This window comes from Herpailurus yagouaroundi, unplaced genomic scaffold (assembly GCF_014898765.1).
Source record: "Herpailurus yagouaroundi ecotype Mexico unplaced genomic scaffold, PumYag 192, whole genome shotgun sequence".
Taxonomy (NCBI): Eukaryota; Metazoa; Chordata; class Mammalia; order Carnivora; family Felidae; genus Herpailurus; species Herpailurus yagouaroundi.
In genome coordinates, this window is record NW_024412423.1 from 14,916,608 (window position 1) to 14,938,145 (window position 21,538).

The following is a 21,538-nucleotide window of genomic DNA, read 5'->3' on the forward strand; positions in this document are numbered from 1 at the left end:
CGCGCACACACACACACACACACACACACACACACGCACGCGCGCGCGCCAATAATTCCCCCTCTCCCCCCCGCTGAAGTTCATGGATTAATGGCTCCCGGTTTAATTAAGTCCCCCCTAACAACAATCGAAATCGGCAGCGCATGGCACAGCGACGGGCTCGCGTGCCCCGCCTCCCGCCCGCGTGCGGGTTGTGGGCGGGGATGTGAGCGCCCACCTGCTGCTGCCTGGCCATCCGCACCCACCTGAGCCGCCCGCCGACTTCGCCGCTTCCGCTTCGCGCCCGGCACTTCCGCCCGAGCTGGCCCGGCGCCCGCCCCCTGTCCCGCACTTCCGCCCCGGCCTGCTGCTGCTCGGATTTCCTTCTGGGACCTCGTGTCAGTCTTCTGAGGGTGGCGGCCGCGCCTGGGCTGTTGCGCGGGTAAGGAGACAGGCAAAAACCAAGGCCAAAGTGAAAAAGAAAACAAAATAAGCCCTTGGGAAAGTGACTCAGCATGTTCGGGAACCATTTAATAACGAGCCAACTTTTTGTAAGGCTATTTTAACTCATTTCTGCGTTTGTTCACTCATTCATTTAACGCTTACTGCCTTCTTCCCCTGGGTTCTGGCTGAGCTAGGTTATGGGGAACAAGATGATGAATGAAAGTGGCAGCTGTACCCTTCTCAGATGTAAAGTTATGTAAACAAATCAGACATAAGGACATTATCCTTTAAATAGGTCATGCCTTCAGTGAGCTAAATGCATTGAAAGGGAAGGAATGTGTACCTATGAAATGATGCAAGTGACCACTTGAAGAAGTAGATTTTAGGCTGGGATGTGAAGCACCAGGTTGGGCAGGGACAGAGCTCTCCAGGCCTGGGGAAGGGGGCACTGGAGGGAGCCTGGCACGGACAGTGCCCAGAAGACTGACTAGTATGGCTGAGGCATAGAGGGAGAGGGGAGAGACGTGAAAACCGTCTGCATAGGATAGGCAGGAGCCAGGCCATGCCTAGGGCCTTTCTTTTAGTTTTGTGTTAAGGACAGCTGGAGGAATTTTTGTTTTACTCTGTTTTTGTTTGTGTGTGGGAAGGGGCTTGAATTGATTGCCTTTCCATACTGAAAGTCTCACTCATCTTTGGGAAGGAGATGAGAAGGGGCTGGGGTAGGTGAGAGCAGAGCACAAGCTGGAAAGGCAGGAGGCCCCTATGTAGTCCAGGGGTGAGGACCCAGGACTTGAATGGTGGTACTCGAAATAGTGAGAAAATAAAATAAGACTAGTGCTCAAAGCCAACATTGATGGCTCACATCAGCTTTACACTCATTAACTTGTTTAATCTTGAGAACCATCCTTTTAAGCCTTATTGCTACAATTTTGCAGATGAAAAAACAATAACTTGTCCTAATTCTCAGGGCTAGAAAATGGTCAAGATGGGATTCCATCTCATCCTGTCTGATGCCAGTAACCATGAGCTTATCACTATACACTCAGTATGAATTTAGTGATTTAAAAAAAAAGATAGAAAAAAAAAAAAAAAAGGTCAGGAATGCATCCCCTAAACAAACCACTCTAATGATATGATATTGTTGGAGGACACATCTAGAAAGTAGAGTTCCCAAATTTTTACTGTATCATTCTAGCATTTGCTGACAGAAAAGAGGGCAATTTGTGACTGTCAATAGACTGCCTATGATTATTTTTGAGGTGATACACTGATAAGACCTAATGCCTTTCTGGGGGAAGAAAAAAAGTCAGTCTACAAAGTACACTCCACTGCACAGTTGCTGATACATTATTTTTAAAGAAGTTATCTGGAGTCTAGTTATAAACACCTTGGTGGAACATGCATGACTCAGATTTTGTGGAGTGATAGAAAAGCTTCCTGGGAGTACAACTCCAAATCAGCTTCCACATCTCATTTCTTATTGGAAAACAAAATAAATTTGATTTATGAAAGCTGGTTTCACCCACTGCAGGAAAAGTATGACTTTGCCAAAGGCCAATAGTGAAGTCTTTTAGTATTTGTGGTGGGTAAATTTCGGTAAGGAGTCAGAAATTCACAAAAATCATCAGAATTTGAATTTGATAAGAATTTCTTGGGTTGTTCAGGCACAAGGTATGGTACCTCCTCATGATTGTTTTGGTTGAAGGTGCAAGTTCCATGAAATGGCTAAGAACTCACTGTACTCCAGGCCCAGTCTTTTCAGGAGTGCTTGACTGAATGCCACAAACCCAGAGGACAAGCTTTGCCTCTAGACACAGGGAAAACAGTGCTCAGCATTTGAGCTGTGCCTGGGAAAATGTCTGGAGTCTGAGTGGGAGAAGTTACAGTCTCCTAAATTAGAAATTAAAACTGTCAGAGCAAAATGAAACAACATTTATTAAATGGTCACAAAATATAATACTGTGTCAGCTTCATTAATTGCTGGATTTGTTGTTTATAACAATTTCACTACACTGGAAAATAGTTTGTTAGATGAGATGCTCTTAACTGAAAGTTCCTGGATATACATGATGAGTGTTGAGAAATCACAGTGTATTTTTTTTTAAGTAAAACAATTTTTTAAAATTTTTATTTTTGAGAGAGAGAGAGAGAGAGAGAGCATGAGCAGGGGAGGGGCAGAGTGAGAGAGGGAGTCACAGAATCTGAAACAGGCTCCAGGCTCTGAGCTGTCAGCCCAGAGCCTGACACAGGGCTCAAACTCACGAACCGTGAGATCATGACCTGAGCTGAAGTCAGACGCTTAACTGACTGAGCCACCCAGGCGCCCTGAAATCACAGCATATTTTAAATTAATTTAGCCAAATAATTTCAAAAGCAAAATTATAAAATTCTTCATAGCAAAATAATTAAATGTGGGATGTGTACACATTTTAACATATCTGAAGTGATGTACAAGTAAGAGCGTTTAGAGAATATGAAGGTCTTAGTATAGCAATAGGTCTTATACAGTTATGTTCGCTCCAAACATGCTTGTCAGGGGCGCCTGACCTATCTCTTGTCCTCCATCCAGGTCTGGGCTTCAGTTCCAAACTATACCCTGGGAATCTTGATAGGACTGGTGTCAGGATCTCTCACATGGGCTGAGTTCTTCTGGTGGATCTCAAGGCTCTTCCAGCTCTATGTTCACTCCTGAGACTAAAGGCTGCTCTGGAGGAAGCCTGCTGGTATAGTCTGGTCTGTACCTCCTGAGATAGCTTGAAGGGTGTCTTAAAGGACACATCACCCTTTCTTCTTCCAGAGATGACCTGGAACCAGGCTTCCCCCAAGGCCTCCTGAGGGCTGGGTGTGTGGTGTGAAGGGAGGTATCTTCACTCCCAGCTCCTTGGCTTTGCCTTTGGGAGAACAGGAGTAAAGGAAAGGCTTTTGATGTCACTGCTTTCCCTTGAGAATACCTTAAAACAATAATATGTGTCCTGACAGGTAGTGACTATCATGCCAACTCTATTTTACAGTAATCTGTCTCCATACTGCTACTCAAAAAACATGCGATCTGAACTTTGACTAGGAGGGACAGTCCCCAGTAATAGCCACAGTTGGGTGATGTTGACATAATCGTGATGGTGGAAGGATTTAGAAACCTGGTAGGTTTTCTCCCATGGCCTTTCTCGGGTCTTTACAGTGAGCTTATTTATTTATCTCACGAGTGTCTCATCCCCAGCACTGCAAACTCTGCAGGAAATGATCTGGAAGGGCCAGATATTGTGTTATGTTTAAGGTCATGGAGAAAAACAGTGGCAACCTCCCAAAGAAAAGACAGGCTTCTGAGTCTGGATGTGTTGGGTCAGCAGGGTCACTGTTGAACCCCCCCAGGCCAACCATTACAGGAAACAGAATTATAAGCCTGTCTTACTAGGAGGGAATGGACCTCAGAAGCCTGATTTCTATATTCCCCTTGACATTTAAAAAAAACTCTGCTCTTGTGCCAGAGGAGAGTGAAGAAAATTTTAAAAGGAGAAAAATGTTTGTTTTAAGGCTTGCTCAGTAATCCACTTATGCTGTTTACATTAAAGAACCTTTCATGTAAACATCATTAATTATGTAGTATAAGAGCCAAATAAAAATGCTAAAAAATAAAAGTAATTGTGGGATAAATTAGTATAGCTTGAGTGCACATATATTATGCAGACACTCTAGACTTTTATATTTTATTGAGGGAGGTGGATTTGTGATTTTCTATGTTTGAGCTGCTAGGATGGAACCAACAGAAGTGACATTTTACAGATGGATACCAAAGCTGTTAAAGTTTAAACTCATACTGGCAATGAGACTGTGCTTTTTAACAGAGTCCTTGACTTATGCCTCCTCTCTAAATCTGTCTAGAAAAGGGGCGCCTGGGTGGCTCAGTGGATTAAGTGTCCGACTGGGCTCAGGTCATGATCTCGTGGTTCATGAGTTCGAGCCCTGCATCAGGCTCTGTGCTGACAGCCCGGAACCCGGAGCCTGGAGCCTGCTTCGGATTCTGTGTCTCCCTCTCTCTCTGTCCCTCCCCCGTTCATGCTCTGTCTCTCTCTGTCTCAAAAATAAGTAAATGTTAAGTCTGTCTAGAAAAGATTCTGGGCAGAGATGTGGATTGAGTATCCCATGGATTTCCCCAGAAGGTTTTTTGGAGCAGGACCATGATTATCTTCTCCAAAATCAGTAGCCTCCGTCGTACAGTCAAGTGTAATAACTGAAGACTGCTTGTGTCTGTGTTAAAGGAAGTGAATTGTGTGAAGAAGGGCAGGGACAGAAGCTGTTGAGCAAATATGGCACAGAGACCGTGGAGTAGCGATGACACTATGCATTTGTATCACCTCTTATAGTATTTCAGAAGTCTTCATGTACGTTATGAAAATTAATCCCTTACAATAATTTTGTAAACTAGGTGGGGTATGTATATTTTTACCAACCTCATTTGACAGACAAGGAAATTGAAGCTTAGGGAGGGAAGTCACAATGAATCAGGGATTGGAAAGCACTGCATAAGTCCTATCGTTTTTTTCTACTACCACATTCATATTACTTTTTAAACATAAATGGAAAAAAACATGGTGTAGTTCATAGCAATATTTTGTGCTATGTGGGATCTTTTAAGAACATGTGAGTGTATTTACATCATTTCCTCAGGGAAAGTTTTGTTTTACCTAGAAAGGCAGGAAATGGAGTTGAAATGGGAAAAGTTTTTTCATTTTTATGGATTAAACCCATCTTTTATTTTCACTAAGCCTCCTATCATGGAGGATGATAGATTTCTCACAACATAAAGAGATGAGAAAAGAGGAAAATGTGTTTCCTTTGTTCTCTGGTTCAGGTTCATACCCATCCATGGAGTCCTGTTCAGATAAAACAGGGCAGCCAGTTTACCCATCAGAAAGAAAAGACACTGCTGTCCTCAGATATGCCCCAACACTCTGGACAGTCTTGCACAGAATTAAAGTTAACACTTACCGCTCTGAGGAATTCTGAGGGATAATTTTTTTTTTTCACTGCTTCGGGCATCTTTCAATACTATGCTTGGATATTTTGCTATATTATCTGTTACATCTGCACAAGACAAAATTAAGCAAAATTATCTTTCACTTATTTATTCAGAATAGTGCTTACTGAGTATGTACCTTGTGGCAGTAGGAGTTCAACTCTGGGGTTGAATCTAACAGACACGCTTCTTGTTGTAATGGAATTCACCATCAAGGGGGGGAGATGAATATTAATCACATGATCACAACAGTAAATACATACTGTAAGAGGCCCCTGCTCTGGTGAGAACAAGACTAGTAGATGATTAGGTAATTGGAAAATGCAGTTAAAGCGGGAAATCATTAAATATGTGTGTGTGTGTGTGTGTGTGTGTGTGTACGTACATACATATACATTTAACCCTTGAATAACAAGGGGGCCAGGGGCACCCACACCTCATAAATCCATGTATAACTTTTTGACTTCCCCCAAACTTAACTAATTTATGGCCTACTGTTGATTGGAAGCCTTGTTGATAACATAAAAATGGATGGACACATACTTTGTATGTTATATGTATTATATACTGTATTCTTACAACGAAGCAGTCTAGAGGAAAGAAAATGTTATTAAGGAAATCACAAGGGGCGGGCACCTGGGTGGCTCATTTGGTTAACGGTACAATTTCGGCTCAGGTCATGATCTCCCGGTCGGTGAGTTGGAGCCCCACATTGGGCTCTCTGTTGTCAGCGTGGAGCCTGCTTCAGATCCTCTTGCTTTCACTCCCTGCCCCTCACCCGCTTGTACTTTATCTCTCTCAAAAATAAATGAACATTAAAAAGAAAAAGGAAATCACAAGGAAGAGAGAATACATTTACAGTACTTCACTGTGTTGAAAAAAATCTGTGTATAAGTGGACCCACCCAGTTCAAACCCGTGCTGTTCAAGAAGGGTCAGATGTGTATTTATATACACATACACATAAGTATATGTATACATTCATATATATATACATATGTACATTTATATATGTGTGTGTATACATATATGTGTGTATACACATTGTAAATGTATGTGTGTGTATATATGTATATATATATGTGTGTGTGTGTGTGTATATATATATATATATGTAAAACTTTTATTTTTTACTTAAAATACATAAATGAACATTTATTTGCCAAATTTGATAGGGTCACCCTTCTTGCATACAGCCTACTCAAATGCATATCATCTACAATTTTCAGTTTCAGATACTTTAATATAGAGGGAGAACTTAAAGACACTTGCAAAATAATTTGAGTTCATTTAAATTTTTATTATTTTTTTCCTCTGGTCCTTTACACTTGTCTTACCTATCACTAATCTAAGAGCAATTTCCTCCCAGCTTTTTCAAGTCTTTTCAAAGCATTTAACATTTTTTTTAGTTTATTTATTTATTTTTGAGAGAGAGCACAAGCAGAAGGGGGGGGGGAGAGAAAGAGGGAGACACAGAATCTGAAGCAGGCTTCAGGCTCAGAGCTGTCAGTGTAGAGCCTGATGTGGGGCTTGAACCCATAAACTCTGAGATCATGACGTGAGCCAAAGTTGGATGCTTAACCGACTGAGCCATGCAGGCACCCCGTAACTTAGTTTTCATAGAAATGGCAACTCTCTTTTTATGTCCATATTTGATTAGTTGATGTGATATTTAATTAAACTACATAATTATAGTCACCAAGTACAACTGCCGTAAACAGGTTAGGGAACAAAAACAACCACTCTCAGTTGGCGCGGATAGAAGGGATGGGGGTATTAGGCTACAGAAGCCACAAGCATCTATCATGCTTTGGGCCATCAGTCAATACGTTTTACAGATGGATTTGAAAACGTCAGTAAATTCAACCCTCTCCCCCCCACCCCCCGCCCCCAGCTCAATCAAAAGAGTTTCTATTGTAATTAAAAACTAGTAAACATTACTAAGGAAAAGCAGTGGGTGCCATAAAGTTCTGTGATTGGGGAATGTGACTCAGTCCCAGGGCAGCAGGAGAGGCCTCTCACGGGAAATTACAGTTGAGCTGCCATCAGAGAGTAACTAGGCATTTGCTCAAAGAGGGGCTGGGACAGGGGTCTGGAGAAAGGAGTTCCAGGCAGCAAGAGCAGTAGAGTCCATGCTGTGTGGAAAATAAGGAACTGAAAGAAGGCCAGTATGATCAACGCGAAGAGCGGAAGTGGGAGAGCAGTCCGGGATGAGGCAGAGGGAAGGAGATGCCTGTTCACACCAGCTTTGTAGGCTCTGACAAGCATGCAGGTCTTCGTCCCTACTCGTACCAGAAAGCTGTCAATGATTACGAAGCAGAAGGGTCTGCAGCAGCTAGTTTGTTTTGACCCCGAAATCTAATGGGGGCACTTGGATTGTTTTTATAATCTAAATACATTATAGCTAGAGGAGAAAACAATGTTTTCATGACCGCTGGCACCTTTGGGAGGGAGCTGTCCTTGAATAAGAAAATACATTCGTTAGCTGCCCACGGGTCAAAGTTGGGGAGGCGTCAAGATAATAAAAGAGATGCTAAGTATCCCTGCCGAGAATGTGGGAGGGAAAGAGAGAGAAGGGTGGGGGGAAGGTGCTGTATTATTTTCCTAGGGCTGAGGTAACAAAATACCACAAACTGGGGGGGGGGGGTCCTTAAAATAACAGACATTTATTCTGTCGCAGTATTGGAGGTGAGATATGTGAAATCGGTGTCAGCAGGGCCATGTTCTGTCATGGAGCTCTGGGTAGAATCTGCCTGTGCCTCTTTCTAGTTTCTGGCAGTGGCTGGAGATCTGTGGTGTTCTTGGCTTGCGGCTGCAGACTGCATCCCTCGAATCTCTACCCTGTGGTCTTAAGGCATTCTCCCTGTGTGCCTTTGTGCCCCTTCTTTACTTATAAGGACCCTAGTCAAATTGGATCAGTCCCACCCTTAATGACACCATCTTAACTTGATTACGTCTGCATAGACTCTGTTTCTTTCTTTCTTTTTTTTTAAGTTTATTTATTTTGAGAGAGAGAGAGAGAGAGAGAGAGAGAGAGAGAGAATGAGAGAGAATCCCAAGCAGGTTGTGCACTGGCAGCGCAGAGCCTGACTCAGGGCTCGAACTCAAGAATCGTGAGATCATGACCTGGGTCGAAACCAAGAGTCAGACGCCTAACCAACTGAGCTACCCAGGCTCCCCAAGACTCTATTTCTAAAGATGGTCACGTCTGCAGATGGTGGGGGTTTGGGCTCAAATATATCTTTTTGAGGGATATAATTCAATCCATAACAGGTGTGAAGGGAGAGTAGTGAGAAGAATCAGCAAAACCATGGGAGCTTAAATGGTGAGGTTGGCTACACCCACTAAGAAATTGCTGATAGCTAAGCGGTTCTCAAGTACTTTTCTTACAGTGTAAGATGTGACAGCCTGCAAAACGTGTCCCCCATCACAGCCATGTGGTGGCTCCCGCCTTTTCAGTGAAGTTTCTGCTAGCAAAAACTTGTTGGCAGAGGTGGTAAAGGTGAGGGGACAAGTGACAAGTGGAGTCTCTGAGAAGGATTTGGGTTCTATGTTAGGGGTACTAACATAAAAAGTGTGATCACAGGAAATCTCAGAGTGAACATCAGTTTGGTAGAGGCTGAAAAGAGTAATTTTGTGACTGTAAAACCCTCTCTCTAACCCAGATATTTAGAGATATATTGGATTTCCACAGTCTCTAGCCTGTTGACTTGGGTCAACCTTCTCTCCAACTTGTTGGGATAGGACCAAGGTTGCAAATACAATTATTATTAAAAATCTACCCTGCAATTTTTCTATCATCCTTTTTAGGGTACCGTGCATGATTTTGGCCAATCATAAGAGTGTGTGTTTTTTTTTAATGTTTATTTATTTTTGAGAGAGAGAGAGAGTGTGCATGCATGCACACAGCTGTGATGACAGCAGAGAGCCCGATGCAGGGCTCAAACTCAGGAACTGTGAGATCATGACCTGAGCCAAAGTCAGACGTTCAACCGACTGAGCCACCCAGGCTCTCCAAGTGTTTGCGATTTGCTTTTAAAAAAGAGCGAAAAACCCCTGTGTTCTGTATCTCTTGCCCTACCGTCTTGTAAATCTACGCATTCCAAATAGATGACCACTTTGATGGCAGGAGGATGTTCTCTGAAGTTCAGTTTTCGCTTCTTGTCAGTCTCCTGCTTCACTTCATAGAAAACCCTTGTGATGCGTTTCTTTACTAGCAGAAGCTCTCATGTGCCGCTCCCTCAGGTTTGCGCCCGGCTCTCAAAACGAAGGGAATGATTTCCTGTAGTGAGTCCAGATGTTGTGTTCAGCACTATTGCGAATAGCCATCAAGTCTGAGAGCTGTATGAAATTACGTCTGTCTTTGAGGCCTGGGAGGGAAGACGATTTGGTAATAGTTTAACGTCCGTTGGGTGAAATCGTTGACATTGGGGAAGAACTACTGCCTCCATGAACGAGGATCCTACGCGGCACCTTTTCGGTTCATTTCTGCGCTCCATTTACATGGGTGTTTAACACGAATGTGCTTTTAAAACACGTAACCATTTCCTGAAAACCTAAGTAACTGGCAAATGGTTAGAATAATTAATAAGGCAGGTGTTTTGTGTTTTGTCTTCTGTACGCAGCTTGGAGAGAATGGGAACGATTTCAGCTGGCAAAGGTATCGTCTGTGGCCAGTATGTACTGCCTGTGTGGAAGCTTCCACCCGTACTGCAGGCACTTCACGGGCACTGAGACTGCTCAGGCAAAATGAAGCAAAAAGCAGAGCAATTACCCAGAGACTATGAATACAATACGATGTTGTGTTTGGACATTTAGGCAAGAAATCTTCAGGGTCTTCTCCCCCTTTGAGAATCCTGCCTGGGTTGTTGGTTGGAGAAGCTGGAGAGTGTTCTTCTTTAGCCCTGAAGGAGTTGGCTGACCGCTCCATCCCCCCCACAGTAAGCCAGAGAAATTGTGTCCTCTAGCTGATAAGGGCAGACGGGCCCCCTTGGTAAACTTGACAGTCATGCTCTTGAGCCTTGGAGGACCACCTGGTATCCCGTTGAACCAAGCCATATCTGCATGACTCCTGCCTGCTGAGGAAGGGTGTCTGCCCCAGAGAAGGCACACATGGCAGGGCCAGGAGTCCTGAGACGACCAGAAAATGCTGGCAGAATGGCCTGTGAGGTTCAACCCAAGGCCTCCTGCCATGTTGCTGGGCTCCCTAGCTCTGTATGGTCTTTGTTCCCATAATCCCTGTGTGGGTTTCTATACCCACAGTTTCTGCTCTGCCCTTATTAAGTCCTTATAACAACCCTTTAAACACAGTATTTCAGCTGATGTCACAGGTGCCATTCTTCTGTGATACCCACATTTGGACCACCCCTTAAGGCCATGACTGTCTTCTCATAGCTCTATAGAAACTCTCGATGGCTGCCACACATTAAAAACATTAAAGCAGAGGGGGAAAAAAAAAGAAATCTCAGCTTAACCTAGCCATATAAACCACCCATTTGTGCTAGTTACTCTGCAGGCGGAAAGCATTCTTAACACTTAAACACTCATTCTGTTAATAGCAGCAAGTTAAGTTGGCCAAAATTCCAAAGAAACTTCTTGAAATGGTAATCAATTTTAAGGGATTCTTTATAAAATCGAGAGTGTTAGCTACTTTCTGGGGAAAAGGAAGACTAAAGGATAATAAGACTTTGGCAGATAGGAAGTTTGTGGGGATCAGTTACTCTCATTAGTTAGAGAGACAAGACAGGAGTAATTGGCATAAGCTAGATGGAATAAAAGACATTTAATATAAGGAAAATCTCATTATAAGGACAAGAAAACTTTGGCATTGCCCTCTTGTACTGCTGGTGACAATTCAATTACAGGATTGTCATATTTCTTATTTTGTAATTGTTAATTGGTTAAGGCATAGGACATCTTTGTGAAATTTCTCTTTCTTCTTCAGTGTGTGTGTGTGTGTGTGTGTGTGTGTGTGAAAATGAAGAAACAGAGACACAGCAGTGACTTATGTTACTAGCTCCATTCCTCTAGGGAAAGCTCACAACTCAGAATTACTCTTTCCTTCCACAGTGGAGAGGTAGATGGTCGCTTTGAAGACGTCTCTTCCCAGCTTTTACCTACCAGGGTCTAATTCTGGGGTTATTTGTGGCTTCCTGGTTTCACACTGGTCTCCTTTCTCTTCCTCACTGACTGTCACATAGATGCAGATGGTGAGACAGAAAATCCAATGAAATCATATTGTCAGTTCATGTTTCGCTGTATTTTCTCTGCTCGTCACCTGTTTTAAAAGCTTATCTGTTTGTATATCATCTCTTATAGCTTGCTTGGATTCCCCTTTCCTCTTGGTCTGGGGGAAGGGCAGGGGGACACAGAGAGAGAGAGGGAGAGAGAGGTGTTTAAAGCTCCCTGCCATCTGACGTCACCCGTGCTCTGCAGGTGATTTACATGCCACATGGTCTCCACCGTCTGTGTGCTGTAACTCGGTAACTCAGTGGTAGCTTGACCTTCAACAGCTGCTGAACCTCCTCGTCTCTGCACAGGGGTAGAGGAGGCCATTATTGCAAGGAAAGAACATGTGGCTTTCCAAATGGCATGAAATACATCTATTGCGACCAGATGAATTACATATTCATGAAAACTGTGTAACGGAAGACTACTCCGCTTGCCAGGCAGTCACCTTGGCCGAGCGCAAGGCTCGGTAAACAATGCAAAGCTCTGGCTCCCTCATTTATTTACCTTGCCAGTCAACGTGCGCAGCACTGGGGCAGGTTTCTACAACCAGCCACGAGAGGAAAGCTGGGAAGAGCTCTGCGTTTCCAAGGAAAACTGAATTCCATGATGCTTACATTTTTATTTTGTATCAACAAATATTGATTGGACGTCCATTATTCTAACAGTATCCGAACAAAATTGTAATACTGTATTATTAGGAAAGTTTCTGCAAATGCTGGGAAGCTTCCCCCCCCTAAATAAATATCCAATTAGTGTGTGTAAAACGACTCCCACCAAGATGATGAGTTTTGATGTTTGTGTTTCTTATTAATTCCTGACTTACTAGTAAAGGATCATGGTAATTATCCCTATTTTGCAGATGGCAAAAATGAAGCCAGAGGTGTTAAGTGACGTCCCAGGAACACTGTAAGTGGCAGAGCTAGGAAGAACATTGCTGTGTCTCGACTCCAAGTTCCTATTTACTTCACCAGAACACTGCACTCGTGTGGATTTGACTTTACTGTCAACATGTCAGTAACGATGACAACCCAAAAGGTGGTGACATTTAAAATGCTGTCCTTGGTCCTATTCATAGCTCGTCCGGGGCATACTTCCAATGCTGGTTAGGTTCACGCACATGCTGAGCCTCCTAGCTGCAGCTCTTCCCCTTCTCCACCCTGTGATCTGTCCATCTTTACATTCCCCGCTGGGCTGGGTGTGCTAGTTGGGCACACTCACACCTGTTCACACCTTCTCTCAGTGCTCCTGGACTGCTAAAGCTACAGAGAGACTCCCTTGCAGTTAGGGGTCCAGATATGATTTCAGGTTCTGCTAATCAGGTGGATTTATGTAAGACTTAAGTTCAGAACGGAGTTAAGGTGCAAGAGCTATGGTGGTCTGTTAGACCTTTATCGGTCGATCTATCTATTATCTATCATCTATCTATCAATCGTCTGTCTTTCTGTCTATCTACCTACCTACCTACCTACCTGCCTATCTTTCTATCTATCTCCCAGTAAGGATTTAGCAGGAATGAACAATTGTCATCTCTGGAGAGCTGCTAATGAGGTGCATTTCTGGAGCCAGCATTGCATTGGGGTCTTTGGATTCCTGTTTCCTGAAGGTGGCCAAGAGGGCAGCTCCCCCTGGGGTGCAGTTCTGCAGTATCCTTCTAGGACTGCTGTACAGACTCAGCATGGACCCAGTGCTCCTCCTGACCTTTCCATGATTTTGTTAGCACCTAGTTCCCTGTGTTAAATCTCTTGCTCCTTAAACAAGATAGTGTAGTTTCTCTGATCTGTAGCTGACTCCTGACTCATTCGATGCTTAAAGATTGATTACCTGTGAGCCTGCTGCATGCTGACTCAGTCTGTGTTTTATCACATTGTATTGCATTTACATTGTTCTCTGTGTGTGTGTGTGTGTGTGTGTGTGTGCGCGCGCGCGTGTGTGTGCGCGCGCGCTCATGAGCACTCGCATGTGTGTCTCTTTCTCCTTCCCGCTCCGCCCTAGTCCTCAGACTCTGAGGTTATTCATCTTTTAGTCCTGCTCTGGGTGGGATAAAGCCTGGCACATAATATTCACTTAAGAGATGTTTGTTCGAATAAATGGATGGATGACTAAACGCATAGAACCAAGTATCCTGTGATGCTTAGTTCACAGGAGAATGAAAACCTTGTTGAAAATGCAGTTTTATTCCATACATATGCCATTAGTGTATTTTATTTAATAAAAATGTAGAAAGGCACACACTTTTAGCTTGATATTAATCATTACCTTTTACTTAAACAGTCAAATGGGATTTGCTGCTCAGCTGTTAAATATTTTGCTGTCCCTGGAAAACCAGCAATGTGCATTGATGAATGTGAGCCTTGTGTCTTACCTCCTGTGTCCTACCCATTACATTTCTTCCTGGGTAAAATCTGAACAGGTGCTGTTAGATGCCTCATTAACTGCATGGAGCTACAGAAATTCTGGGTCCCTCACCAGAAACTAAGCCCTGCGTTTGTTAAACACTGCCCTGGACTTAAAGCATTGTGATTCTTTCTGTGTTACCATTGGTGACAGACACTGGCTTAAGGTGCCAAGAGCTTGAATTGCTGTTATCTCTTATCTTTTCTCTGATCCTCCCTTCTTTCCATCATTCAGCCTGCTCTCTACCATTTATCTGTTTCATTTCTCCATTAATATTTATTAAGTGCCTACAGGTTGCATAATAATAATATTATATTATTATTATTATTATCTTTTAAACTACTTAAAAGGCTTTTACAATTTGTAACTCATTTAATTCTTGCTAAAACTTTCTCAGGTTGGAAGGGCAGGCATTCATATTCTCATGCCACTGATGAACGTAGAAAAATGTAGAAAGGGTAAGTGTCCTGCTAAAACTGATGTAGTAGAACTGGGCCTAGGTGGTACCAGCTGCCCTGACTCTAGTTCACTGTTTGTCTCCATCCCATATTTCTTATGGCATGAAACAAGACTAAAGAGAGACACAAAGTAGACAATATCAAATCTTCAGGGCTTTGCCCTGTAGACCAGTATATTTTATACGTGAAGACACAGGGAATGTCTTGATGAAGGTTGGAATGTGCTTCCACTCAATTATGAAAGGTGTTTTTATTATCAAGGAATGTCTGTAGTGCATCTACATGAAGCACCCAAATGGTGAGAGCATGTGAGCCTGAGCTGGCAATGATGAATCCCTTTGGCCTTAATGATGCCACTGCAGCAACAATCTGAGGAGGTCACCCACCCACAGCATCCTGACCTGGTCTGATGGCATAGGGGATATTAAGCAACATTTCCAAGTAGGAGAGCAGCCAGGAAGGGGAAGTGGGATGGCAGGATATCCCAGAGAACAAGTCAAATGGGGATCGATTGAAGGGTCTATGGAGGAGCAGGGGCGGGATGGGGGGAATGGGAGAGGAGACGCTGTGTATCATTTTCTGTGTGACACCAGAGAGCAAAATAATCACACAAGGTAGAATGACAGGGACCTAGGAGAAGACATTTTCTGACCATCACAGAGCTCTAAAACTGAGGTGGGCTGCCCTGGGAGGAATAAGCTCTTTGTCATTAGAAAGGTTCAAGAAGATGACCATCTATCAGGGCTCTGGTAAGGGAGCCTCCCTTGTGGGGAGATCAGATAGTCATCTGGTTGTCAGACTAATGCAGGCTGGGAGCTGGACGAGAAGCAGGCCTAACCGGAGACTCTGATTCAGCAGCTCTGGGTGCAATCTGGAGAATCTCTGCCGGGAAACCACTGGACCGGATCCCCGGACTCCACAGTGGAGGGCAGAAGAAGGAGGACATTTCCTTCACATTTACATTTTATCTAAAAGGGGAAAAAAAAAGGAGGAGCAGAAGAAGAAAGCTTACTAATATTTAGTGTCTAGGGAAGCACACAATCTCTGTCGCATCTGAGGTGTCCCATCTGATACTGCGGTGAGCAGGAGCCCTTCAACACTGAAGCTCGCGGCCATGCCTTCCTTCGTTCATCCACACTGGCATGTTTCCATACATTGTAGTTGATTGTGCCCAGTTAGAGAAATGTATGGACTGTGTTATCTTAAATAATAGAATTGCAAATAGCAGAAGCTTTATAATATTTTGAACGAAATGGGGAATAACGATGACAACTTTTTTGTGTCACAGAGAAGTTTGTGGGCATTCTTAGGTCAAAATAATTAAAGCATAGTCAAAGTTGTACATTTTTCTTTTACAAAAAGACATGTGTCCAATTATACTGACCTCCTGTGATGACAAGTAGCTGTTGGTAGTAGGGCTCTTGGCAGAAATTTGTGAGAAACTAAACATACTCGGGGTGCCTGTCTGACTCAGTCAGTAGAGCATGCGACTCTTGATCTCAGGGTCATGGGTTCAAGACCCACGTTGGGCGTGGAGCCTATTAAAAAAAACTAAATGCACTTAGTATGTTTCACTTATATAAAGTTTGGTATGAACCAGGCATTGTTCTCTTTTATATGGGTTAAGTTAATGACTCTTGATGCAGTCTTTGATGGTAGGAACTAACTATACCTGACAGATGAGGAAACTGAGGCACAGAAAGGTGAAGTGACTTCCTTAAGATCACTCAGTTAGTCAGTGAAAGAGTGGGGTTTAAGTGAAAGCTTTTAATCAGTCAACTAATATAACTGACTCCTCTGAAAATATGAAATCAGTTACTTTTTCAAAGGAACTTATGCTATGGAGAATGCATTCTAAAAATAATGGCTGGAAACGTTTGCATCATTAATGTTATTTTTGTTGCCAAAGCTGTAGAAGTTTATAAACTTTAAAAAGGCATAACATCTCAAACTTAGGAAACATAGGAATAGAATTTCAAAACTGATTTAAAAACGAAGGATTCTGTGTATTTTGAACTCCTTTATTAAATATATAAAAATATAGTAAATTCCAATTTGTTGACAAGAACAAATGACAGAGCAGGAAAAAAACTGAAATTGACTAGCAGATTTCTACAAACGCTTTCACATAATTGGTGGATGATTTAAAAAATAAGTTTCATGAGGGGAGCTCCTGGCTGGCTCAGTCAGTAGAGTATGCCACTCTTGATCTTGGGGTTGTGAGTTCGAGCCCCATGTTGGGTGTAGAGATTACTTTAAAAAGAAAAAGTTTCCGTGATTTACTAAGCACGACCAGCAATGCATCATCCCCCCCACCGCGTGCCCCATTTGGATGGATGTATTTTTGAGAAGCATCTTTCCAAGCAGCGGCAGTCAGAAAAGTTACACCACACCAAATCCCTGTATCACAAAGTATGAAACAAAGAAAAAATAATGACTCCTATTCAATTGTATTATTCAGTAAAGAACTGTTATCAGCTGTGGCATCTGTTTAGTGAGAGCAGAATTCTTTATTCCTATTAATAAAAACAATAAAAAAGTTATTTTCAAACATTTTATCTACATCTTATCTTTTAAACTTTTTCTTATTTTGTAGGTTTCTGTAATGATCATAATGTATTGATGTAATAGCGTATGTATATAACATATAAGTGAATCTGTAAAAATAACAGGGTGCATGTTTAAACTAAGGTGGACCCATGGTCAGCAAGCTCAGAGGCCGCTGGATGTGATGTCCTTTAAGGTCCATTCCCTAGTTTGGAATCTTTGATTCTCAGGCAAATGCTGTGCTCTTATTTGGTGAGAGATAAAACCTAAGTGCTAGAGAGACACTTTCTTCCAAGGCAGGCGGCATCTCATTATCCAGCTCAGTGCCCAAATCCCAACCAAAAAAAAAAAAGAAGGGTAAAGACCCACATTTCTGAGTGAATCGGCTTGATTTAAGACCCTGAGCTATCTGTGTTTTGTACAACATCTAATGCACTGTTGATGCTTAATAAATAACAAATTGTGATATTAATAATTAAGAATTGATGTTCTTGCTCCTGTGAATTGATTTGCAGGAGAATTATTCCCCATTCACTCATAAAGAAAAATGAGAGGCAGAGACAGAGCAATAGCTTTTAAGGAAATTTAGTTCCAGCTACTTTGTGTGTGTGTGGTTTTTAGCCCCCATCTCTGGTAAATCTGATGAATAACTGAGCAAGACAGACCCAGAGCCAGTCTACACTGCTTTCCCCTTCTTTTGTGTCCCTACCTTTAGGTAGGAATGTCTAGGTTGTTGAATTGTATGATTCTAAAGTGCTTGACAAACATTAATTAACTGGGGGGTTGTTCTTTGTTTGAAGAGAGTTATGTCTAATTGTGAATATGTCTCCACTTATCTGCTCCTTTCTTTTGAATGTGTTATTATCTAAAACGTGCAGTATCTGATTTGCTTGTACAGTTATTTTAGTAGGTTTTTTGAAATAGGTGGCAACCATGAAAAAAGGGACATATAGTCACCTTAGGGAGAAAAATCGTAATTTTTACAAACTTTAGGTTCATGTTCATATTTGTGCATATTACATGCATCTACACACACGCACGCGTGCGCGCGCGCGCACACACACACACACACACACACCCCTTTCCTGTTACGTGCAACCATCCTCTCTTTCAAGCCGTGGATTTTGGCGATAGTGATGACCCACCCTGAACTGGACTCCATTCCTTCTGAGCTAGGGGAATTGTTGAGATTTGCTTTTTAATAGCAGAAATTGGAAAAACTCTCCAGAAAAGGGAATTAATCCTCCTGCAAAAAGCAAGTGTAATTAGTCACTAGAGGAAACTGGCTCTGCATGCCAACAGAGTCCAGAAGATTGGCTGAGTGCTGTTGACTCCTTACCCTCCATGAACCCATTCTCCCACCCTATGCGGGAAGAGGGTGACGTTCGGACAGCAGCCACAGCGGACACTGGCAGCGTGGGCCTGGAGACCAGATGGGTTACAAAGTACAGGAGACACTGGGCCTGTGTTTTGGCATAAGCAGTGCACCCTGTTAATTAGGAGCATAACTTGGAACAGTGTCTTACCTAATTAGCCAGGGCAGGTATGTGCCTGTGCAGGGGTGGATTACAGATTTTTCTGTTGCTTGGAGAAATGTTCTATAGTAACAAAGGAACAAAATGTAAATTAATCCACAACCGCAGGATTTGTACGTATTACGCCTTTCAAAGCGGGCTTCTCAGTACGTCGCCTATCATACCTTCTAGACGTATCCGTAGCCTGTAAATACTGAAGCTGATGTCACTCTTAGCTTCATCTAGGCGCTACTCATCAGCTTTCAGAGGCAGTGTCATAGGGTGAAGATTACAGACTTTGATGTCACACACACCCCAATTCAAATCCTGCCTCCTCCATTTACTGGCTATGTTACACAAATCCTCACCAGTAAGGGGCGCCTGGTGGTTCAGTCGGTTAAGCGGCCGACTTCGGCTTAGGTCATGATCTCGTGGTCCGTGAGTTCGAGCCCCACGTCGGGCTCTGTGCTGCTGGCTCAGAGCCTGGAACCTGTTTCGGATTCTGTGTCTCCCTCTCTCTGACCCTCCCCGTTCATGCTCTGTCTCTCTCTGTCTCAAAAATAAATAAACGTTAAAATTTTTTTTTTTTAAATAAAAAAAATCCTCACCAGTAAGATAGGAATCACAGTACTTGTTAGGGGCTGAATTGTGTATCCCACCTCCCCCAGCCCCTGCAAATTCATACATTGAGGTACTCACCTCCAGTGTCTCAGAATGTGACTGTGTTTGGAGACAGGGCCTCTAATGAGGTGTTTAAGTTAGGATGAGACTATCAGGGTGGGCCCCCTCATCCAGTCTGACTGATGTCCTTAAAAAAATAGGAAATTGGACCCACAAAAGTGACTTTTAGGGATGCACAGGGGAGGACTGTGTGAAGAGGCACCCAAAGAGTGAACACTTGCAAGTCAAGGAGAACAGCCTAGAAAAGCCCTTTCCGTTATGGCCCTCAGAGGAAACCAGCCCCCTGGCCCTCTGATGTTGGATTTGGAGCCTTCAAACCTGAGAGCAGATATATTGTGTTGTTGAGGCTGCCCAGGCTGTGCTGTTTTGTTATGGCAGCCCTAGAAAAAAACTAACAACAGTGTCTGTGAGAGGGTTATCACGCAACTAAAGGAGATAATTTTTGCATGGAGTCCCTGCCTATGTCCTAACTAAATGACCACTGTCACTGTCATGCAGCTATTCAGTGAATATTGTCTCCCTTCTCTTCCTCACTCAGGAGGCTGTCATTTCCCAGGATTCCTCAGCCATGCTCCGGAGATACCTGTTTGAAATCGGACTTCAGGCAAGCTGGTTCCTTCTCGTGTGGCTAAGACGATGCAGCCAACTCACCCTGTTTATGGAACGGTAAGCCACCTCTTCCCAAGGTGTTCCCGTTCTGTATTTTTCCCGCTGGCTTTTCTCGGTCCTGGCTCAAGGAGACAGCACCTCCTCTGGGATAGGCTGCAGAGTAGGTGAATCCACCTTGTTCTTGCCCTTCACAGTCTATGAGGGAAGGGTTTTCTGCCAGTGGCGGGAATAGCTGTAAAGACAGAGTGAGGATATCTGTTGCTCTGCTGGTGCTGTTCTGTGTTTCTGCCCTTTTCTTCTTTGACGGCAAGTGCTGGGATGACTAATGTCTCCATATTCCGTGCAAAGTCAAAGTAGATGCTACCTCAGGAACAAACACAAACACCTGTGGTGTTGCAGGTCTGGCTTCGGGGCCAAGTAAATTAGCACAGCCCCGTAGTCACAGCATTTGCCCCAATTCCAGACAGAAAGGGTTGATGACTCACAGGCCTGCTGACCTGATGGCCTCACGTCCATGCCGTCATCTGGGAAGGCTGCCTGTGCTGCCCACTGCTCTCCTCCTGGGCCCACAAGGGAAGAGCTGCCGTGGTGACAGCATAGCACATGAAACCTGGGCTGGGGGACAGGGCTCTTTCTAAGATAGTTAGGAGGTAAGAGATTCTTCACGCATTGAATTCAAAAGGGTTCTCTTTCCTCTGTGAGTTAAGTTTGCTGACTGCAGTCATTTGTGTAGTCATTTCTTTGACCGGCATTTAGCACATGCCCACCAAGTGCAAACCACTGACATGCTCTCTGAGGAGCATGATAATTACAGTAACAATAATACTAATAAATGTTTTATTTTGTCATAACCACCGGTCTAGGCCCTTTATGTATTACTGTGGATTTTGTTGGTAACATTTTTGAATGTATGCTACTGTTACAGGAACTATGCTAAGCAGCTCGCCTGCACTTTATTTCTTCAAAAAAAATTTTTTTAATGTTTATTTTTGAGACAGAGACAGAGGGACAGAGTGAGAGAGGAGGAGGGGCAGAGAGAGATGGAGACGTAAATTTCCGAAGCAGGCGCCAGGCTCTGAGCTGTCAGCACAGAGCCCGACGCGGGTCTAGGACTCACGAGCCGTAAGATCATGACCTGAGCCGAAGTCGGACATTTAACCGACTGAGCCACCCAGGTGCCCCGTGCCCTTATTTCTTAAAGTGACTTCCTGAGGAGGGTACTCTGAATCGCATTTCACAGATGGGAAAGCTGAGGCTCAGATAATGCTGAAAGTCACATGGTTGGTAAATGCTAAAGTCAGTTGTAACAGTTACGTTGTTCTCATCCCAAAGTCTATTCTTATTCAGTTGCACATAAAGATAGTTGAGAAGGAAACGTTCTATAATAATTGAGGTCCCTTGTGCCCTGCCCTTGGAAATCATTCTCAGGGGAAACATTCTTCTTATAAACAACGTTAGCTTTATGTGACCAAATCATGTGTCTGGTGTGATTTTTCAGACTCTTGCCCTGGGTGCTGAAATATCTATTGCACACCCTGAAAGCAGCTCTTTATCGACATTTGAGAGCTGTTCCTTTGGGTGAAGGCTGTGCCCAATGGGGGAATGTTGATTCCATTATGTCCCTTGCACCTTCCTGTCAGTGTGTTGATCATGTCATATTCTCTTTGG

At 43.4% G+C, this 21,538-nt stretch overlaps 1 protein-coding gene and 1 long non-coding RNA gene across 11 annotated transcripts in view; one reads left to right on the forward strand and one right to left on the reverse strand.

The window, feature by feature from the left end:
• The window catches only part of CUNH5orf63 (chromosome unknown C5orf63 homolog), a 42,027-nt gene extending 41,729 nt beyond the window's left edge, over window positions 1-298 (reverse strand). For 3 of the 5 annotated variants that reach the window (XM_040444363.1, XM_040444367.1, XM_040444366.1), the window contains exon 1: window positions 218-276. Coding sequence is in view for 1 of the 5 variants with exons in the window: in XM_040444365.1 (XP_040300299.1) it covers window positions 218-235 (18 nt within the window). In the remaining 4 variants the exon portion in view is untranslated. Of the gene's footprint in view, window positions 1-217 lie in introns of all 5 variants that reach the window. The other 2 variants (XM_040444364.1, XM_040444365.1) reach the window with 2 other exon arrangements.
• Window positions 1-21,538, forward strand: part of LOC121010642 (uncharacterized) — a 178,873-nt gene that overhangs the window by 35,508 nt on the left and 121,827 nt on the right. For all 6 annotated transcript variants that reach the window (XR_005781307.1, XR_005781305.1, XR_005781309.1 and 3 more), the window contains exon 2: window positions 19,800-19,927. This is a non-coding gene — a long non-coding RNA (uncharacterized LOC121010642). The remainder of the gene's footprint in view (window positions 1-19,799; window positions 19,928-21,538) is intronic.